This window comes from Pan paniscus, chromosome 16 (genome assembly GCF_029289425.2).
Source record: "Pan paniscus chromosome 16, NHGRI_mPanPan1-v2.0_pri, whole genome shotgun sequence".
Lineage (NCBI taxonomy): Eukaryota > Metazoa > Chordata > Mammalia > Primates > Hominidae > Pan > Pan paniscus.
This window is the reverse complement of record NC_073265.2, coordinates 82,167,521-82,190,147: the sequence shown is the minus strand read 5'-3', so window position 1 is coordinate 82,190,147 and position 22,627 is coordinate 82,167,521. Positions and strand designations below refer to the sequence as shown.

General features: G+C 46.6%; 1 protein-coding gene across 1 annotated transcript in view; it reads left to right on the top strand.

Moving 5' to 3' along the window:
• The window catches only part of FAM174B (family with sequence similarity 174 member B), a 38,642-nt gene extending 16,540 nt beyond the window's left edge, over positions 1–22,102 (top strand). Inside the window, exons 2-3 of the mRNA XM_003846143.6 lie at positions 9,144–9,275; positions 20,087–22,102. Coding sequence (XP_003846191.3) covers positions 9,144–9,275; positions 20,087–20,090 — 136 coding nt within the window. The 3' untranslated portion in view covers positions 20,091–22,102. The remainder of the gene's footprint in view (positions 1–9,143; positions 9,276–20,086) is intronic.
• Positions 22,103–22,627: the final 525 nt, after the last annotated feature.

Here is a 22,627-nt window from a genome sequence, read left to right as displayed (position 1 = left end):
TCATTTAGATCCCCAGCAGAAATTGGTCGGTATCTTACTGCATTTCACTGAGCTTGCAGATTAATTTAGATGGCTTGAAATCTTTATGAGATTGAAACTTCCTAGTCAGAGGCGCAGCGTGCCCTCCTTCTGTTGACACAAGCTTGTTTTGGTTGCTTTTGGTCATCGTGGGAGCTGGCTGGCAACCAAAAGAACTTGCAGGGGCACCTCTGGGTCCTGAGAAGTGTCTGTTGAATGCCGAGTTGTAGGGTTGGGGCACATCCAGAGGTCCGAGGTGAGTTCCTACCCTCTTGTTGGAGTGTGAAGGGCTCATGTTGTGGAGTGTGATGCATCTGGATTCGAGCTCTGCTTGCTTCCTGGGACAGGTCACTCAGTGCCTTCTGGCCTTGGTTTCCTTGCCTTGATAATGGGAGCCCTCCTTGCCTCACTGGCGGGAGGCTGTGATGAGATCACATGTGCATTACCTGGCACTCAGGGTTGTCGCCTCACAGTGCCTGCTGGTACCGTCACCCCAGTGCTGTGGATGATGCAGGAGGGGCCTGTGTGCCTGGAGGTCATGTGTAGACAGTGCCCCGTGGCAGGGATGTGCCTATGAAGAGGGGCTGCAGGATTCGGAAGAAGGAGAAAACCCAGCCTGGTTGTGATGTCCTGGAATGGCCTCAGGAGAAGTGAGAAAGCCTGTGGCCCCCTGGAGTAAGTAGAGTGAGAGGTGTTAGAGGCTGTGTCATCAGAACCCGGACCACACCTGGCAGGAAGTAGAAATGGATGAAGAAATTCGGGTTCATGACGAGAGGCTTGCTCAGAAGCACACCGACAGGGGAATTGCAGGGCTGACCCCTGAACCTCAGTCTCTGCACTTAGAGTTGGTGGCTCTGACTGTCACACTCAAAACGGAACTGAGTCTAAAGGGTTTAGTCCTGTTTTATTCTCTTTGTGGGTGAGGGCGAGGAAGGAAGGCCTCCCCCTCTGTAGGCTGCCAGGGCCTGGTGTCCTCCCTCGGCCTCCTTGTTTGTATAAGTGGGACGTATGAGCACTCACACGAAACCTGTTTCTGAGCAGCTGGTGAATAGTCCGTTGAGTAAACAAACCCTCTGGCTTCAGGATTATATTTCAGACTAAAAGAATTTTGAACCTCTCCTCTCTCTTGTTAGAAATGAGTTTTGGTTCAGATGGAAGGTTGCTTTATCTCTTCTAGAAATTACCTGGCCTTGCCTATTCCTGTGAAGACAATATGGACATTTATTTATTAATAAAACGACCACTTTACATCTCAATCAGGTTGAGGCCTCCTGGTTAACAGTAGCCTATCTCAGAAAAGAAGGATTCCTGCTGTGGAAGATGGGCCAGCAGTCTTTTCACTTCTTTATTTCCCAAAGTTCGTTCTTCGATGGGGAGTGCTAGCTGGTCTGTCCTTGTAGGCTGCCGTCCCACTGGCCCCCAGCACCACCCAGTACACAGCTGAGGGGACAGGCTCTGGACATGGGGGCACTGGGCTGCGAACCCAAGTCTGACTGCAAACCTGGGCTCTTTCTAGAACCAGGCACTTTGTCCTTGAGCTGCGTGTGTCTTTGAGTAAAATGAGGGCCCTGTCCCCAAGGCTGGCCCACTGCCCACAAATGGACCCAGGGATTTCAGCTTCATCACAGCCGTGTAGTATCTGCCTTTGCCTCAGGCTCATGGCAGTTCTGGGAGGTGCAGTTGCCGGTTGTTTGTCCTCATTGAAAGCCTGCTTACAGGTAGCCCTAAGCAAAAAATGTCAACTCTGCTTCTGTGTGTGTGGTTCATTGTTTCTATAAGGGGCAGAGTCCTGGGGTTTAAACAGGCTTGAGGATATAGGAAAATTATACTTACATATGGAAGGCTAACTATTAAAATGTGGAAAAAGCCCCAGGAAGGTGTTGTGATTACAGTGGTGGTTTCCCTTCGTGCAGTACCTTCCCTGAGACCTCGAGGCAGTTAAGGTTTGCTAGGTTGTGTGTGTGACAGAAAACCCGGCCCCGGCTGGCTTTGGTGAAAGAGAGAGTAGCCTTGTAGTTTTTAAGGAGAGCTGGCTTGGTAGTCGATTTAGGACTTGGTCTCTCTCTTTCCAATCTGCCCTCCACCATATTGCCTTTACTTTCTGCTTCTAGATGGTGGCATGATGGCTTATGTCATCTGGGCCTCAAGGCCAGTGGGAGGGACACCCACCTGCCCTGTTCCAGCCTTCACAGCAGAGAGTCATTGGCTCGGGTTGGTCGTGCCTTCCCCTGCCCACTGCCCTGCTCCTCTGCCATTGCCATGGCCTGGGGGTAGCAATGCCTGGATTGGCTCAGGCTCCAGGCTCACGTCCACTCCTGGAACTGGGGGTGTGGCCAGGCCCATGTGGGAGGGGCTTCACCCAGGGCACAGAGGATACAGATGCCAAAAGGAGGGAGGAAGTGGGCGTGGGCTGGCTGCAAACCAGCACAACTGAGGGAGTCACAGTTTAGGAAGGGTTTGTTAGAAGTGTGTCCAGATTAGTGTGGAATATGAAAATGTGGGCTGTGCAAAGTGACACATTCCAGAGTGTGATGAGGGAGGGCAAAGAGTTTTTTGGTGCTAAAGTCAAGTGGCTGCGAACTCCGGTGAGGCGGGGAGTGGGGCTCTTGGATGGGAGTGAGTGGGAGTGACAGAGCAGGGCATACCAGGGATGACTCAAGGCGACCTGTTGGGGAGGTCTGAGCTGGAGCACCCCCTGGCCCTCTCAGGGGTCATATGTGCTCACTATGCCCTGTGATTTTCCCGAGTTGCTTCCAGTCTATACTCTCAAGCCCCATGCAGCCTATCTCCGCGGCACATTTCAGACCATGGGTAGTTGTGCGGCACTGTCACTCACCCACGTGGGAAGGAGGCCCCACTGAAAGTCTCCTGGTCACTGGACTGCCTGCTTCAAACCCTAGCTCTGCTACTGATTAGCTACATGGCTGTGGGCAAGTCGGCTTCCCTGAGCCTCAGTCTCCTCAGTTGTTAGACAGGGATACCAGCAGCACATGCCTTGAAGCGTGCTTTAGATGTTTTACATTTGATCACAAATTTAAATCGCTTAGCTGGCACCCAGGAAAAGTTAAACTTTTAGGGACTATTATTATTATTATTTTGAGTCAGGGTCTCACTCTGTCACCCAGGCTGGAGTGTGGTGGCGAGATCTTGGCTTGTTGCAACCTCCGTCTCCTGGGTTCAAGTGATTCTCCTGCCTCAGCCTCCCAAGTAGCTGGGACTACAGGCGTGAGCCACTGTGCCCAGCCTTATGGACTATTATTTAAAAAGACACGTTAAAGAATCTACACTTAGAGAAGAGAGAGCCAGACTTGGTTAGGGTTTTTAGGCTTCGAATGCACTTTATTTTCCCATTTTCTCACGTTTTCTCTCTCTCTGAGGCAGAACTGCACTGTTCTCTGAGCCCACTGTTCAGACAGGCTTGCGGATCTGAAGGTATGTGGAAAATGCTGATTGGCTCTGTTCCTAAATTTCCCAGCTTCTGACTGGTGCATAGTTAGTAAAGGAAGAATTCTCCTTTTAATTTGAGAAATGTGCTGGGCACGGTGGCTCATGCCTGTAATCCCAGCACTTTGGGAGGCTGAGGCAGGCAGATCACCTGAGGTCAGGAGTTCAAGACTAGTTTGGCCTACATAGCGAAAACCCATCTCTACTAAAAATCCAAAAATTAGCTGGGCATGGTGGCAGGCGCCTGTAATCCCAGCTGCTCTGGAGGCGGAGCAGGGAGAATTGCTTGAACCTGGGAGGTGGAGGTTGCAGTTAGCCAAGATTGTGCCACTGCACTCCAGCCTGGGCTACAGAGCGAGACTCTGTCTCAAAAAAAAAAAAAAAAAAAAAAAAAAAGAAAGAAATATGTGAAGATTTCCTGCACCCTCAATCCCACTTCCCTGTCCCTGCACCCCCAACTCCATTTATACGCTATGAGGTTTCCTGCTACCATCCACGGAGACCCTTGTCCACACAGCCGGTGCACCACAGCTGGGAACGTGTCTCGATGTCTTTAAACTTCTCAGGAGTCTCAGTTTTATCCCTGTTAACACACCCAGCAGTGGAAACAGCAGAAATTGCTCTTCTTTTGTAAAGAGAGTTGTGTTTCAGAGAGTTGATTGTTTGAAATGTAATTTCTCCAGCTCACTATGTCAAAACTGGCATTTGAAGCATACATGAGGACTCTTGCTAATAGCCTTTTGTATTTGGATTCTTCAGGGAAACAGAATCAATAGGGTGTGTGTGTGTGTGTGTGTGTGTGTGTGTGTGTGTGTGTGGAGAGATAGTGAGCGAAAGAGAGGAGAGAGAGAGAGACAAAGACAGAGAGAGAGAGAGAGGCTTATTGTGAGGAATCAGCTGATGTGATTATGGAGGCTGACAGGTCCCAAGATCTGCCATCTGTAAGCTGGAGACCCAGGAGGGCTGATGGTATAAGGTCCAGCCTAAATGCAGACAAGCTGCAGACTCACAAAGAGCCGATGTTTTAGTTTGAGTCCCAAGGCAGGAGAAAAACTGATATCCCAGTTGGAAGGCAGTTAGACAGGAGGAGTTCTCCTACTCCTTGAGGGAAAGCTGTGTTTTTTTGTTCTATTCAAACCTTCAACTGCATGGATGGGGCCCACCCACATTAGGGAGGGCCATCTGCTGTACTCAGAGCCCGTTGATTCCACTGTTAATCTCATCCAGGGCCATCCTCGCAGACAGTGTGACCAAACGTCTGGGCACCCTGTGGCCCACTCAAGTTGTCACAGAGCATTAGCCATCACACCTTTGGTATATAATCTTGGGATTTTTTATTTCCTGGGGTTGCTTGGCTGCAGAGGCTGGCATTAAAGCATCATGGGCCACAGTGTTCTGGATGCTAGCGTAGTTTTCCTCCTTCTCCCATGGGTTGGTGTTCAAGGGCCTTATTTTAGCTCAGCAGGCTAATTTTCTTATTGTAAGACTCTATATACGTGAATGATAAGATTATAGAGAAGGAAAGTGATTTTATAGGTGTTAGGGATTCACTCCCATGAGGCAGGGCTAGGGCTGAAGACAGAGCCTCCGGAGCTTTCTCCCAGGGTCAGCCATCAGTCCTGCCCCAGGGCCAATGACTACACGAGGCATCAAGTTCCAAGTATGCAATGAGGTTTGCTAATCCGATTTTGCATTTTCTGGGCTTTGTGGTGCCTGAAAAAGAGTCACAAACATGACTATGACTCCTCAGCCTGAAGCCATCTGGGTGTGTCCTTTTGAGGGTCCACAGGGGACTTTCTCATGTCCTTGGGTTTAAAGGACATTTCTTTTCTCCCGTTGCAGATGCTTGTTTAGCTGCATGTCAGAAATGGACAGCCCAGCCTTGTCCCTTTGCAGAAGCCAAGCTCTCCTGCCAGACAGCCGCAACTTGTCCGGACAGAGATTTAGGGCTGTCTTTCTGAGAAAGGCGTGTAGATCGGGAGTTTGACCCTAGTCTCAAAGGATTGAGGATGGGTGGTTTTTCATGTGGTTTTGTCTTGGATTGCTTGTGGCATTTGGATCCACTTCTGGGCTTAAATTTCCTCCTGCCAGTGTTGAGATGGAATTGGTCTGGGGTTATAAGTCATCTAGGGCAGAATGCAGAGATTTATTTTACTCCTTTGGAGGGATGTGGAGAGAAGAATCTCTTGGGAGAGACAATGTGGATCCAACTGTTTATAAAGTTAGCATTTAAGTCCCACACAAAGCTTGATTTCTAAATACTGTTGTCCCAGGGCTACTGGCAAGGTGACTGGCAGTGTGCCCCTTTGGTTTATCCTCTTATCACCAGGCTTGGCATTTGCACCATGCTTTATCCTGTGTTCAGAATCCGGGTAGATTCACACCCATGCCTGTGTGTGCGTGTGTGTGTATACCGGTGATGAAAGCAGAGAGGAAAAATGCTTTGTGATAAGGCTTGGGTATCATCAGACTTTACAGCTGATTGTTCCCCCTCTTCCAAAATCTTACTCCTTTTCCGTACCCAAGGAACCATGAGAAGTGGGTGCTGTGGGTTGTATCGGTTGCTTTATGCCAAAGACATGACGTGACACTTTGGTAAACCATGTTTTTGGTAAATCATATCATATCAGTTAAGACAAGACCAAGTTGCTGTTGTTAAGAAATTTTTAGAAAATCTGAAAGTGAAGTTTTGTTTTCATTCATTTTGCCAACTTACTGGAGAGTTTCTACGTGCTGAAGACAAAGAGATCTCGCGTGTGTCTTTGATGTGGTCTCCACTCGGGAATAGCTTATGGTCAGCAAGAAGAATGTGTAGGGAACCTGATTCTTCAATGCCCCGTTTATGACTTTCTGGGTTGGCTGGTTTCTCATAGACAGTATTAAATATTCTGAAAAAGGAGGGACATCAGTGAATATAAAGCAGTTAGGAGAAAGTTCAAGAGAGTGGAGGAACAAACACAAAGAACGTCAGTCATCACACTAATAGTGTTATTCCCAGTGGCGTCCTAGACCTTCCAGCCATGTTCTGATACATATCGCAGCCTTCGTGCAGAGAGTCTTAGGCTAGAGGCTGAAGTGGCTTCTGTCAGTGCTTTCCCTGCAGCCCACAGTGACCCTCTACCATCCTAAAGGTAAAAACATAGTGTTAGGTCTGGCACAGTGTCCCAAGCCTGTCATCCCCAGTATTCTGAGAGGCTGAGGCGGGAGAATCGCTTGAGTTCAGGAGTTCGAGACCAGCCTGGGCAACATAACAAGACCTCGTCTCTACTACAGATAGAAAAAAAAAAAAAAACCCAGCCAGGTGTGGTGGTGTGCACCTGTAGTCCCAGCTTCTCAGGAGGCTGAGGCGAAAGGATTGCTTAAGCCCAGGAGGTTGAGGCTGCAGCGAGCTATGATTTCACCACTGCACTCCAGCCTAGGTGATAGAATGCGACCCTGTCTTTATTTTATTTTATTTTGAGATGGAGTCTCACTCTGTCACCCAGGCTGGAGGGCAGTGGCGCAATCTCAGCTCACTGCAACCTCTGCCTCAGCCTCCTGAGTAGTTGGGACTATAGGCACATGCCACCATGCCCAGCTAATTTTTGTATTTTTAGTAGAGACAGGGTTTCACCATGTTAGCCAGGATGGTCTCGATCTCCTGACCTCGTGATCCACCTGCCTTGGCCTCCCAAAGTGCTAGGATTACAGGCGTGAGCCACCGCACCCGGCTGAGAGCCTGTCTTTAAAATACAAAACAAAACAACAAAACAAAACCAGAACACTGTAGTGTTGTAACCATTTTCCTCATGAATCCTCATGATGGAAACAAAATTGACTCATTTTCACAAGCCCTTGACCTAGGAGAAATGATGTAGCGTATTTAACTCCTCTTTATTTATCATCCCTAATAGTGACTTTTGCCAAGAGCCTGCTGTGTGCCGGCTTAACTGCATCATCTCATGCAATTCTCCCTCACCTGTGAGGAAGACTATTCCTATCCAATTTGGTTTGTAAGGGAATGGAAGCTCAGGGAGATGAACTGACTTGCCCCTGATCACACAAGCACAGAGCAGCCCGTTTCTGAGCCAACTCTCCCCTGGCTGGCCTATAGGGCGGCGCCCTCAAGCGTCAGGCTGTGAGAAACCCGGTCCTCATTGGCCATCTTGATCTTTGGGGCTTTTTTTTAAAGCATGAATTTTGCCTTCTTAAAATATTGCGTTTGTGGCTGGGTGCAATGGCTCACGCCTGTGATCCCAGCACTTTGGGAGGGCGAGGTGGGCAGATCACGAGGTCAGGAGATCGAGACCATCCTGGCTAACAGGCGAAATCTGTCTCTACAAAAAATACAAAAAGAAAATTAGCCGGGCGTGGTGGTGGGTGCCTGTAGTCCCAGCTACTCGGGAGGCTGAGGCAGGAGAATGGTGTGAACCTGGGAGGCAGAGCTTGCAGTGAGCTGAGATCACACCACTGCACTCCAGCCTGGGTGAAAGAGCGAGACTCCATCTCAAAAAAAAAAGAATTATATATATATATAATGTATATAATATAAATTATATACATTATATATTTATTATATATAATATAAATTATATAATATATAATATATAATATATAAATTATATATAATATAAATTATATATTATATATATTATAAATTATATAATATATATTACATTATATATAATATAAATTATATAATGTATATTATATTATATATAATTTATAATAAATTATATATAATATATATTATATATAATATAGTATAAATTATATATTATATTATATATAATATGGTATAAATTATATATTATATATAATATAGTATAAATTATATATATTATATATAATGTATTATAAATTATATTATATATTATATATAATATATTATAAATTATATATAATATATAATATATAATATTATAAATATATATTATATAATATATAATATATTATATAAATATATTATATTATATAAATATATGATATATTATAGAATATATAATATAAATTACATTATAAATTATATATATTATATATAATATATTATAAATTATATATTATATATAATATATTATAAATTATATAATATATAATATATAATATAATATATATTATATTATAAATTATATGTAATATTTATTATAAATTATATGTAATATAGAATATAAATTATATGTAATATATTATATATAATATATTATAAATTATATGTAATATATTATATATAATATATTTAATAATATATAATATATAATATAATAATATAATATATAATATAATATATTATAATATATATTATATAAAATATATATTATATAATATATATACAAAATATATATTATATAATATATATACAAAATATACATTGCATTTGTGTATTTATCTTGCTTACTGAGTTTTTAGTGCTCAGACCAGGGACCTCTGCTTTAAGGGTTAGCGAGGTCGGTCACTCACTCGAGGTCCCATGACCATAAGTGGGGCAGCAGGGTGTGAACCGAATCTCCTGGGAGCAGTCTCAGCAGCCAGGCTGGAGGCAGCAGTGTGGTTTGCCTTCCATCAGATCTTCACACTCTCAGACAGAGGAAGGAAACGTGACTAAACACCAGCTGCTAAGTTGCTGTCGGGTCCTCTGGGGCTTGGGGCCCAGTGACTCTTTCTCTCCCAGCTGTGTTCTCATGAATGTGCTTCTTCTCCTGCAGGTCAGGAAAGAGGTTAAAGAAGACACGCAAGTATGATATCATCACCACTCCAGCAGAGCGAGTGGAAATGGCGCCACTAAATGAAGAGGATGATGAAGATGAGGACTCCACAGTATTTGACATCAAATACAGGTACAGGGTGGAGACAGAGGCTTCCTCCTGGGCTTGGGGCAGTGGGTTGGTGGGACCTCGAGGTCAGGCATGGTGTCCATGTGTTCTTGTTTTTTAGTGAAGTGTTGGGTCCTGGGGTGTTCTGCACATGGAGAGACCTGCTCTGATCTTGTGTGAGTCCATTTTCGTGCTGCTAATAAAGACATACCTGGGACTAGGAAATCTATAAAGAGAAGTTTAATTGACTCACATTTCCACATGGCTGCAGTGGCCTCACAATCATGGTGGAAGGCAAGGAGGAGCAAAGTCACATCTTACGTGGATGACGGCAGGCAAGAGAGCTTATGAAGGGGAACTCCCCCTTAGAAAACCATCAGGTCTTGTGAGACTTATTCACTGTCAGGACGAGAGTAGCCCGGGAATGCCCAGCCCTGTGATTCAGTTACCTACCGGGTCCCTCCCACAACACGTGGGAGTTGTGGGAGCTACAGTTCAATATGAGATTTGGGTGGAGACACAGCCAAACCATATCAGATCCCTTCCTAGAACACACTGCACCCAGAAACCCAGCAGAGAATTGCTTATTTATTACTTTTCCCAAAGGAGAACACAAAGTCACCTTTATAGAAGGAAAAGGAGGATTGTGCCTCAGACAGCAAGCTAGTTGTCCACTGGTTGTCGGGGGTCCGGCCCAGGCAGCCGTGTGTGCCACACACCAGGCACCCAAACAGAAACTTCTCTTTCAGCCTCGCTTATGTCAATAGCTGAGGATGTGGGTGGCTGGGTGGGTGGCTGGGTGGGTGGCGTTCCTGCTTGGATGGAGTTTACCGATGAGCTCCAAAGGCAGGTGTGTTTCTTAAAGGCTTTCTCTAGGAAAGTCAGAATGACTTTGTGACTTTAGGATTGTAGTGTGGGTTTTCAGATCATTTTGAGGTGTACTTTGAATATGTGAGCTTCTTAATGGAAGAGCTGAGGATGAGCATAGTTTTGAGACGAGGGCTCGAAGACCCAGAGAAAGGGCATTGCTTGGCCAAAGTCCCAATTAGTAGTAAAAGTGGAACAGAAATGCAGGCTGGTCCCTATCTTGGCTCCCCGGATTCCATGGCTTCTGCATGTCTGGGAAGGCAAGCCTTCCACACCTGTGTTCCTCAGCACAGCCTTGGCGGTCCTTGGCCCTTCTGCATAAATCAGTTGTCAGACTCAAGAAGACAATGTTTGGGATTTTGATTGGAACTGCATTGCCTGTGGATCAATTTAGGGAGAATCAGCACTTTTACATTGACTTTCCCAATACATGAATACGGAATGATTTTCCATTTATTAGGTATTTAAAAAAATGTTTTTCAGTACTTTAAAAAATTTATGTATAAATGTTTTATACATTTTTGTTAAGATATATTCTCATCGGTGTTTTACATTTTGATATGTATATTTTTTACTTTAAAGTACTATTTATACTCATGTCTGGAGAAAATGACTGTATTATCATGTTTACATACATATTGGTTTTGGAAGCTCAGTTTGTTAGTGAATCACACCTAAATCTTATAAAGAACCTGAAAGCATTAAAACGGATTGGTTATGGATAACAGAATGGGAGAAAAATCCCATTAGCTGTAATTTGCATTTTAGGTAAAGGGCAGCACCCTTTGAAAAGAATCAAATCAATTAGTAATATTTATTCATACCACAAAATAATGCACAGTTAGCCCTCTGTACCTGAGGGTTCCACATCTGCAGGCTCAAGCAACCACAAATGGAAAATGTTTGGGCTCGGGCATGGTGGCTCATGCTTGTAGTCTCAGCACTTTGAGAGGCCGAGGAGTGCAGATCTCTTGAGCTCCGGGGTTTGAGACCAGCCTGGACCACATGGTGTAACCCCACCTCTACACACACACACACACACAAAAAGCAAAAATTAGCCAGGCATGGTGGTGCATGCCTGTAGTCCCAGCTACTTGGGAGGCTGAGGTGGGAGGATCACTGGAGCCTGGGAGATCAAGGCTGCAGTGAGCCATGAACATGCCACTGCACTCCAGCCTGGGCAACAGAGCAAGACCCCATCTCAAAAAAAAAAAAAAAGAAAATTTTGGGAAAAAAACAATACAACAATGAAAATAATACAAATCCAAAGAACAATACAGTATAACAACTATTTACATTGTATTAGGTATTAGGAATAATTTAGGGATGATTTAAAGTATACTAGAGAATGTGCATAGGATACACGCAAATACTACACCGTTTTATATAAAAGACTTGAGCATCTGTGGATTTTGGTCTTTGCAGGAGGTCTTGGAACCAATTCTCTGAGGATACCAAGGGATGACTGTGTACATAGGAAAGTTAGTGATTGTATTGATTTTATCGCTAAGCCATTTTATCTGTCTCACATTCACTACAAAGAAGTAAAATATAATGTGAAGAAAACCATGTCCTTATTACTATTCACAGTCAAAAGAGTCTGCTTCCTCCTGCACGGCTGGGAATATTGTACAATAGGGAGCGTTTAATGGTTCGAGTGGATCAATGTACTGTTTTGATTCTGAGCCAGTGAACAGCGTCTCATCAATCTTTGGTGACTGAACTAACTCCATGGGAAGCATGATAGACAGAACTATTTTTGTGGTGTCTCCACATCCCACTAAATAAGAGAAGACCCTAAACAAGGAAATATGACAATCGATCTGCTGAGAAATTCTCTTTATAGACTGTTTCCTAGAAGGTGGGAAAAGGGGCCTTTCCCTGAGGGCATAGACGTCCATATTATTGTGGCCTGGTTGCTGGATTGACATTGTGTCTGGTATGATGAAGATAAGGCACACGTTGAAACCAGTGTCAGATTAAGAAACTTCCACAGCTTGTCTCAGTTCTTCAAATAATGGAGCGAGTTCCTTTTCTAGGCTGACAATGACTGCCATATTGGCATTGCTGCTGGCTGTGAAACAAACAAACTACTAAAGGTAAACCACCTGGTAGGTGTTAAAGTTAACAGATAAGTCCAAGCTTGTGTTTTGAAAGTCCAGGTTGGCTTGCTGGCTGGCGTGTTGCGAGAGCAAAAGTAAGCGAGACATCTGGTCTCCAGGCACGCTCTGGGTCATTTTCGTTGGCCACTTTAATGATGTGCATTCCATCTCTATCTGACACAGCAATAGTGCGGGGCCCTTCAACACTTGGTGGTTTTTTTTTTTTTTTTTTTTTTTTTTTTTTTTTGAGATGGAGTCTCGCTCTGCTGCCCAGGCCAGAGTGCAGTGGCGCTATCTTGGCTCACTGCAACCTCCGCCCCTCGGGTTCAAGTGATTCTCCTGCCTCAGCCTCCTGAGTAGCTGGGACTACAGGCACGTGCCACCATGCCCAGCTAATTTTTTGTATTTTTAGTGGTGACGGGGTTTCACCATGTTGGCCAGGATGGTCTCGATCTCTTGACCTCGTGATCCACCCGCCTCAGCCTCCCAAAGTGCTGGGATTACAGTTGTGAGCCATGGCGCCCAGCCAGCACTTGGTGGTTTTTAATACAGGAATAGTGTTAGCTCCCTGAAGCACCTTAGTAGTGTCTCCTCTGCCCCTCTTCTAGGCAGAAACTCAGGACCCTGCAAATCCCTCTGTATAAGTTTCCCGCTCCAGACCATCAGCCGTAAAGAACCCCTTTGTCCCACTGACCAGTCTCCATGCCTGGGTTTCTGCTTCTGGGGCTGCCAGCTTCTCTCTGCTGTCATTTTGGGGACAGTGTCAAAAACAGATTTCTCTGCAAGCCGCCATCTCATGATTCATGACTTTGATGTCTCTTAAAAAATATTATTTTTAAACTTTTTGTTTATTGCAGTTATTTTTAAAAGATGCTGATTTTTTTAAAAAAAATCCAGCAACTGGCTGGGTGTGGTGGCGCGCGCCTATAATCCCAGCACTTTGGGAGGCCGAGGTGGGTGGATCACGAGGTCAGGAGATCGAGACCATCCTGGCTAACACGGGGAAACCCCGTCTCTACTAAAAATACAAAAAATTAGCCGGGCGCGGTGGCTGGCGCCTGTAGTCCCAGCTACTCGGGAAGCTGAGGCAGGAGAATGGCGTGAACCCAGGAGGCGGAGCTTGCAGTGAGCCAAGATCGTGCCAGTGCACTCCGGCCTGGGCGAAAGAGCGAGACTCCGTCTCAAAAAAAAAAAAAAAAAAAAAATCCAGCAACCTTGCTAAACTTTTATTAATTCTTGTAGGATAAATGTGGAATCTTTGGGTTTTCTGTGTAGATATGTCATCTGGGACGAAGAAGAGTCCCTGTCCCTGCTCCCAAGTCCTTAAACGTTTTATCTCTTCTTTTGCTTTTCTTTTGCCTTTTCTGCTTCCCTTCCTTGAGAAGTTTGTGCTGTTTGTGGTTGAAATAAAATCAGAATGTGAGTGAACTTGGAGGTGAGTCACTAGACACAAGCCCACTGCAGTCCTCAGGCCTAAAGATGACTGACTGTTTGGAAAGACTAAGTAGTGCTGGCTTTTCTTATTACAGAGGTAATGTTAAGCTGTAGAAAATACAGATAATAAACAGGAAAGACACAGTTACTTGTCATCTCACTACTTAACAGTAACCACTAGAGTGTGTGTGAGTACATAGATGTGAAACTTTCTTTTTTATAGAAATAAGACTGTATTATACATGCTGTTTTGGCACGTTTTTCTACCCAAACAATGAATCATGAGCAACTTTTCAGGCCAATAGGTGTGAAAGAACAAAGAGTTTCAGACGTTGCATGTTTGGTTTAGTGTTTTTGTGAACTTCTTTGTCTGCACATGGCTAATCTGTTCACAGGTACTTGTTTTTCCCATTTAGACATAACTCAACCAAATGTTTCAGTTCTCTCTAGGAAACAGACTACATTTAAATCAGATGAATCATGGCTTTGGGTTATTTTATGATTGAGTGGAAAGAGGAAAATCATGTTTTTGGCACCAGGGCAGTAAGGCAGAGTAACCTGCTTCTTATTTCCCAGGTAACTCTCTGGTAACATCTTGTGACTTAGAGCCTGTGCCTATCAGACAGGCTTTTTTTTCTCGAAGTTTTCAGCCAGGTAGGAAATGAAGGAGGAAGAATACAGGCAGGGTAGGAGATAAGACCTCAAGTGCGTAGGGCCAGAGTTTGGGGAGGGAGGGAGGGAGTTCTATAGAAATGAATCTCTAACTCTGTACTTAAAAAGGCTAATTAGAAAGAAGAAATGATAGCTAACCAGAGTACAAGAGTGCCCTGGGGTTTCGAAATGGTTCTTTCAAGAGGCGTTTGGGTTTCGGCTGCATGTGTTTTGAGCTTTGTTGCCTAGTGTGCAGTTGTGTGGATGCTCTGGGCCTCTTTGCATTCCCGGTTTATTACAGAAGACTTTGTTACACCCTCTAGGCGTCCTCCAGGAAGAGACAGATGTGGGCTTCTCCTCCTGTGTGTGTGGCAGGCGGCCCGGCAGCTGTGACAGGCGCAGCCCAAAGGCATACTGCTGGGAGAACGCGCTGCTCCTGCCAGCCCTGCCTCCCCGCCAAGAGGGAGGTCCCTGTCCCCGCTTCTTATGTGTGGAAAAGATGTGGCCCCGTGGGGGTGTGGACGTGCATTCTAGAAATCCCTGCTTCCCACCCTCTTGTGGGTAGGGCTTCCTTTGGGAGTATAATTAGAAACCCATGAGATTTCCACTGTAATGCTGCGGGCTTTGGCTAGTGTCTTGTCTTGGAAACAAAGGGCATTTTTGTGCAGTTTGCAGCATGAGGCCTCTGCAGGGTAGGCAGGGAGTATGGGAAAACAGACCTGGCTTGCTACCCGAGAGCTCTGAGTCCCCATGGATGCCCTCATGGCAGTTGCTAAGCACACTCAAGGCAGTGACTTCTTGGAGCTGCTTCTACTTACTGAGGACCTCTGAATGGCCAGGCACCCCATGCTTCCTCGTGGTCTTCTGAGGGCAAACTATTAGGAGCATCAGCAGATGGACAGCTGCCTGGGCGGTGGGTATAGAAACAATGGGCATCATGAGCTTCCAAGGCCTGGAAGGAACCAGAGAGGAGCCGGTGACCTGCAGGGTAACTGTATCTGAAACAGCATCGGAAGCCATCCCCAGACCAGTGTGAATAAACCTCTGCCAGTCCTCTTCCTTGCAAAATGCAGAGCATATGTGTTAAAAATGGGCATCTCATGGAGAATTTTTGTTTCTTTGGAAAGCAATATTGGCAGCCTGCGGGCAATTTTCATTTAGGGTGTCTCACTCAAAGCCAGGGCACCTTAAAAATTCTTGTGTCTATGTCTATGAGGATGGAGCCTGTGTGAACAGGAATCTGATCAAATAAACAAAAAGGTAAGAGAAAGAAAGAAAAAGAAAAGAGGGAAGGAAGGAAGGAAAGATGAACAACACAAATCATCCTAAGTATCAATGCTTTTGCAAAAGCAAGCCATGTTTTTCGGATGTTCTTTTCTTGTGTGTCCCTGGATGGAAGCAGTAGAACTGCCAGGGGCTTCCCTGTCACGTGGTGGTGGTGTCCCCACGTTTCTCTGTCTCAGACATACTCACAGACAGGCCAGGCCTCCTCCCTCCGGCTTCTCCGTCGTTCACTCGTAGGGCCACTGCGTCCTCTTCCCAGGGTGTCCTTGCCGGCTGCACTGAGAGGTCAGCTGCCAGGGTGCCGGACGCCACTGACAGGTGCTGCAACAGGTGCTCCTGTGTTGAGGGCTATTTTGCCTGCCGGACAAGCTTCTTGTAAAACATGGGCCAGACGCAAGTTGGGACCTGTCACTCTCCTTGTGTGGGATGGTTGTAACCCAGTGTCATCCTACGGCACGGTGGGAAATCTGAACAAGCCTGGGCCGTGGCAGCTAAATATGCCTTCACTTCCTATAGAGACTTTGGTGGGGGTGGTGGTCAGCATTGACTCTTTCTGACTTATGTTAATGATGAAGCAGGAATGTCACTAGCAGTTTGGCGGTTCTGGGGGATGAGAAGGGGGCTGAGAGAGGCCTCTTGGAATCTCTGCTTGTCACCTAGCGCATGTCTAGTTGGTAAGCCTGATAATTCCCTTCACCATGAGTACAGGCTGGGTAAGCCTGGCCCTGCCCTCGAGGGGCCTGTGTTGAGAGTGGGAGACAGCAGGAGCATGGCCACTTTTTTCTTTTTTTTTTTGAGACGGAGTCTCACTCTTATTGCCCAGGCTGGAGTGCAGTGGCACAATCTTGGCTCATTGCAACCTCTGCCTCCCGGGATCAAGTGATTCTCCTGCCTCAGCCTCCTGAGTAGCTGGGATCACAGGCGCCTGCCACCATGCCCAGCTAATTTTTATGTTTTTAATAAAGATGAGGTTTCCCCATATTGGCCAGGCAGGTCTCGAACTCCTGACCTCAAGTGATCTGCCCGTCTTGGCTTCCCGAAATGCTGGGCAGGTGTGAGCTACCGCACCTGGCCAAGCATGGCCACTTCTAAGACCACCTGGCAAGCCCTCTCACAGAGGAAGGAACAGGGTGCTGTGGGCAGCCAGGAAGGGGCAATAAGTTCTTCCCAGAGGAGGTGAAACCTACAAGTTCGAGAGGACCAGGAAGTGAGCCCAAGGTGGCTCAACATGCAGGGAGCAGTGAGGGCATTCCAGGGAGAAGTAACAGCAGGTGCAGGCACAGGGACGTTTGAGCCAGCATAGGGATCTTCAGTGAGTGGCAGCTTTGAGCCCCTGCCCCCCAAGCCCCTCCTTGGGGGAACCTCAAAGCTTCTGGCCAATAGATGGCCACAGGGAAACAGCTAGATGACATTGAGAGAGCCAGGACTTTACAGCCAGCCTCCTCTGGAGACAGCTTGTCCCCTCCGCTGTCCCTGGAGTATTGTTCCTGAGTGCCAGTCACCCCAGAGAGCCTGAAGGCCCAGCCAACTACACGGCTGAAACTTGGGGTATGGCTCTACCACCTCCTGGAGAGACCCAGAGAGCCGGTGTCCAGGCCTGACCTGGGCAGGCGTTGGTGTGTGCGGGTGGACTTCTCCCCGTGGAGGCGCATGAAGGATTCTGCGATGAGCAGTGTGGCTCCCTACCTTGTGTATGTGCGGGCGTTTCTTAAGCACATGGATGTAGACAGCAACCTGGGGGTGAGGTAAGGGCAGAGAGCCTGGTAGGGGATCCCCGTAAGATTCAGAGCAGTCCCGTGGGATGCCCAGACACTTACGGAGGTGAATTTCAGCATGGCAGCGGTACAGAGTTTGCATCTCCGTTGATTCTGCCGGCTGCTTTCCCCAGAGCCCGCAGGCCTGCCGTGGCCAGATCTGCTCTGGCACAGCTATGGCGATCAGGTCCCTGCCCTCAGCTCCGATTCTTGGTCTTTAAAATCTTCACTGCTCCTCCTCAGTTCCTGTGCCCCCACCCTTCATCCTTGACATTGACCTTCCAGCAAGATGCCGTGGAAGGCCTGATGGTGGAGTCAGACCTGGTAGGAACCTTAATGTTGGGGGTCCTTAGTCCCTTCCTCTTTGCAGTGGGAGATGTGAGTGCTTGGGCTCCGAGATGTTGGTTTTGTGAGGTTAGTTCCCCCGACTCCCCAACCCACAGAAGGGGCCAGGGGGTCACTGTAAGAAAGCCAGCCTCCTACACAACTTGGACATGGCTTGCTGGAGATTTCTTTTTCTCTTTCTCTAGTCGGTTGAGTAGGGGACTTTAGTGGCTAATATGAAGATACTCAATTTTTTTTTTTTTTTTTTTTGAGACGATCTTGCTCTGTCACCCAGGCTGGAGTGCAGTGGCAAGATATTGGCTCAATGTAGCCTCAACTTCCCAGGCTCAAGTGATCATCTCACTCAGCCTCTTGGGTAGCTGGGACTACAGGCACACGCCACCATGTCCAGCTAATTTTTGTAGTTTTTGTAGAGACAAGCTCTCAGTATGTTGCCCAGGCTGGTCTCTAACTACTGGGTTCAAGCGATTCTCCTGCCTTGACCTCCCAAAGTTCTGGGATTACGGGCGCGACCCACTGTGCCTGGCTTATGTTTTCTCTTTAAACAACTTTTTATTTGGAAAAAAAAATTAAACTTCATGCAAAAATAAAAATAGCGTAGGGAACACCCTATACTTTTAACTCATATTTTCCTGTTAACATTTTTTGCCTGTTTGCTTTCTGATTCATCCGTGTGTATATGTATGTGTGTGTGCACACAAATGGTTTTTACTAAACCATTAGAGGGTAAGTTATGTATACCATGGCCCTTTCCTGCAAATGATTAAGTATCTATTTCCTAAAAATAGGATGTTTACATCTTCTAGTAAATAGCTACCTGATATGGTAATATATTTGGTATTATGTAATATTATGACAGGAAGTTCATTATTTTATAAATTCTATTAAATCTTTGTTATTTTTGCTCATGGGATTATATAATGCCCATAATCAAACATCAGGAGGTGATGGTGGCAGCTTTAACTGGTCAAATTTTCCCTCCTTTTCTAAGTCCCTTTAGATGATGTCTTGAGCAGAGTCCGTTTTTTTTTTTTTTTTTTTTTGAGACAGAGTCTTGCTCTGTCATCCAGGCTGGAGTGCAGTGGCGCCATCTCAGCTCACTGCAACCTCTGCCTTCCAGGTTCAAGTGAGTCTCATGCCTTAGCCTCCCAAGTAGCTGGGATTACAGACGTGCAGCACCACACCTGGCTAATTTTTGTATTTTTAGTAGAGACAGGTTTTCACCTTGTTGGCCAGGCTGGTCTCGAACCCCTTACCTCAAGTGATCCACCCGCCGTGGCCTCCCACAGCTCTAGGATTACAGGTGTAAGCCACCAAGCCTGGCCACAGATTTAGTTTTTAAACTTATGCTTATTTTTTTGAGACGGAGTCTTGCTCTGTTGCCCAGGCTGGAGTGCAGTGGTGCGATCTCTGCTCACTGGGAGCTCTGCCTCCCGGGTTCACACCATTCTCCTGCCTCAGCCTCCTGAGTAGCTGGGACTACAGGCACCCACCACCACTCCCGGCTAATTTTTTGTATTTTTAGTAGAGATGGGGTTTCACCATGTTAGCCAGGATGGTGGCGATCTCCTGACCTTGTGATCCATCCGCCTCGGCCTCCCAAAGTGCTGGGATTACTGTGCCTGGCCTAAACTTATTTCTTGTACTTCTTATGTTTTCTGACACTGTGGTGTGGGCCCGGGGTTTAAAGGTAAGGAAGCTTAGATGTGGCTTTTGTCTCAAGCTCCCAGTCTAAGCAAGAGACCAACACTAATCAGATACATAAACCAGGAGTCAGCAAACTGTGGCCCATGGGCCAAATCCAGCCCACTGCCTGTTTTTGTACAGCTCAGGAGCCGAGAATGATTTTCACATTTTAATGGTTGAAAAAGAACCAAAGGAAGAATACTATTTTATGACATGAGAAAGTAATATGCAATTCAAATTTCAGTGTCTATAAATAAGATTTTACTGGAACACAGCCATGGCCAAGCATTTCTTGCTGTGGCTGCTGTTCCACCCCAACAGCAGGGTTGAGGAGTTATCACCGTGATTGTGGGATCTGCAGAGTTTACAATATTTCCTGTCTGGACTGTCACAGAAGAAGTTTTCCAACCCCTAGTGTAAACACCCTGGAAGTGCTGGCAAGGAGAGGGATATAAGGAGAAAGAGGTTGTGTTCTAGGGAGTCTGTGTGGGGAGCTGGGGGAGGGATCCTTAGTTGGGAACTGTGGGGAGGGAGGGGGTTTGCTGGAAGAGTGGATTGCGCCTTCCAGACAGCACGCTCAAAGGTCCTGTGGCTGGGGACTGTGGCCTTTTCACTGGCTGAGAGGGTGAGGGATAGAGATGTTCAGGAGGGGTCAGAATGGGTGCGAGGCTCTGCCAGAAGGGGCTTACTCTTGTCCTTCCCTTTCTTTTAGGTAAAACCTGTTTCCCAGCCTGGTGGCATCCTGTGGAAAGTTGGTCAGCTGCAACCTGGGGTGTGAAGGACCGGACCTGGAAGCCCTCTTGCGTCGGAGGTGTTGAAACCAAAACGAACGTTATGTATAAAACCCCAGCTCCATCGTGCGTGTCAGGCATCTGCTCAGACTGTCACTGGCAAGCTCGTTTCCACGTCACCACAGTGGAGTTGCTTCTGCCACCCTTTGGGCATCCCTTTAAAGTGCCCCCCACTTCTACTCCCCACGTAAGAGGCTTTGTGCCTTGCTAAGGAGCAAAGGGTAGAAACATGTTGATTTTAAAAAAGTTTTTTTAAGACAATTGTTGACAATAGTAAAAGAGATCAGGAGGATCAAGAATCTAAAACAAGCCTGAAGGATGTCCAACTGTGTATTTAGAATTTCTGACATTCTTCTCTACTGGATCTACACATTGGACCCCATCTGATCCTTTGCTGCTTTTTTGGCTTGGTCAGGTCCTGGCCTCATTTTGGCGTTACCTGTGTCAGAGTTCAAGGTGGATGTGCTTAGAGCTGGTCAGCCCCTTCCAGACCTGGACACGTCTGTGGCTCCTTTTCTTTCTTTCTTTTTTTTTTTTTTTTTTAAAAAAAAAGGTTCGGCAGAAATCAGCATGGCTAGTTCACAAAGAATTTCCAGTATCAGGGAAAAACTGTGCGTGTGTGTGTGTGTGTGTGTGCGCGCACGTGTGTGCGTGTGCACGTGTGTGATACCTATAAAACAGTTTCTCCTTCTCTGAAGGGAAAGGAAAGTGCTAGGCAGCCTGTGATTAGCAACATTCTTTGTGCTTTTTTGTTGTTCCTCTGCTCTGTCACAGTTCTACGTTGTTTGCCTTAGAAATGTGATTTTTAAAAACCATTTTAAAAATGAACGGTGATTTGGCTGGCTGGAAAAAAGCACACTGTCAGGGGACTATATTTGTAGTCAGTCTAGACGGGGCTGGACTAGGAACCCACCTGGACCCAGGAGACCCCACAGGACCCAGGAGGTCCCTGCCGGAAGGCAGAGGTTCAGGTGAGAGTGGCTCACCTCTGAGCTGGTGAAGTGAGGACTTGCCTGTGACATGACCCAGAGATCTGCTGCTGGCTTCTGGAGACAGGGCCTTGGGCTGACTTCTCAGGTTGATTGAGGCCTCCTGACTAGCGGTGTTCCCAGGCTAGAGGTGATTGGCTGCAACAAAGATGCTTCTATTAGTCTATTAGCAGTGCCTTCGGGACCCTGGGATTTTGCTCTCTCTAGAAAGGTGTTTTTTATTTTTTTATTTTTTATCTCCCCCTTTTTTCCTGGCTTTGCTCCAGGGTTTGTGTATTTGCCTGTTTATTGTCCTGCTCTTTTTTTTTTTGGATGAAAACTCCAGCCTTTCCTGACTCACCTCCATCTTCGGTTCTTCAGTTTTCTGAGAAGAGTTGGGATATGTGGGAAGGGGCATGGGAGCTCGGCAGCCTCCGCCTGCCAGGAAGGCAATTTCGCCTCTGCAGGAAAGAGCAAAGCCCGTGGGAAGCCCTGGGTGAGGGTGGCGCAGCCGGCCCAGCACGCATGGTATTGCCAGCCACGGGGGGCCTGCGTGTAGTCTCTGCTCCCTGCATTTCACCTTCTTTGTTGACTTTCCTTCTCTGTTTTCCCCCATCTGTTTGCCAGAGGGGTGGGACTGGCAACAGAACAGCCGTGGCTGCTTTATCTCTCCTCTCCACGGTGTACTCAGGCCTGAGTGGTGACTCACGGGAGCCTGGCCACTTCGCAGCTGTTTGCCCCCTCAACCTTTGAACTGGAACTGCTGGCTCACACGGGGTTTTCGACAACAGCAGCTGAATCTCATGGAAAAGCTGTATTCCTCTGCCTTACGCAGAAACACCCGGGCTCCATCTGCCAGGTGCTTGCCACTGGTCCTGGCAGAAGTGGCGGCTGCTGAAAGTGACCTTCCAAATCCTTGGTGGCACTTCAGCGCTACAGGCTCTCCAATAAAAACCCTTTACACACAAACCATGAGTACCTTGGGCTTGGATGTTTTCTGTGGTGCCGGCCAGCGAGGCACCTTTTGTGAAGACAGGTGGGTGGGCCCAAGGCTGAGGAGGAGGGCGGGGATGGGAGCTGGGCTGGAGGTGTTTGGATCCTGGTGATTAGAGAAAAGCTTGGAAATGAAAAAGGCTTGGTGGTGGAGGGGCATGCATGCTGTTTTTACGTCTATATACACAATTTACATTTACGTATACAATTGGAGGCTCACTCGCTCATTTCCTGGAAGCTTGCTCCTTGGCTGGGAAATACTGAGGCCTGTTTCCAGAGAATCTTGGGGCATCTCCAGAGAAGATAGAATCAATCACATAAAAAACTGCTAGCTTGTAACTGCCTCATACCTGGCTTGCTTTACTCTATGAGTAAGCATGGGATGCATCTGGGCCGGGTTCACAGCGAGCTGAGAAAAAGCCAGGGGAAAAGCCCATTTGCTGCCGTTCCAGCTGGTTCCCTTGGAGGTCACCAAGAAGCTGGGGGTGTGGTCTGTGTCCC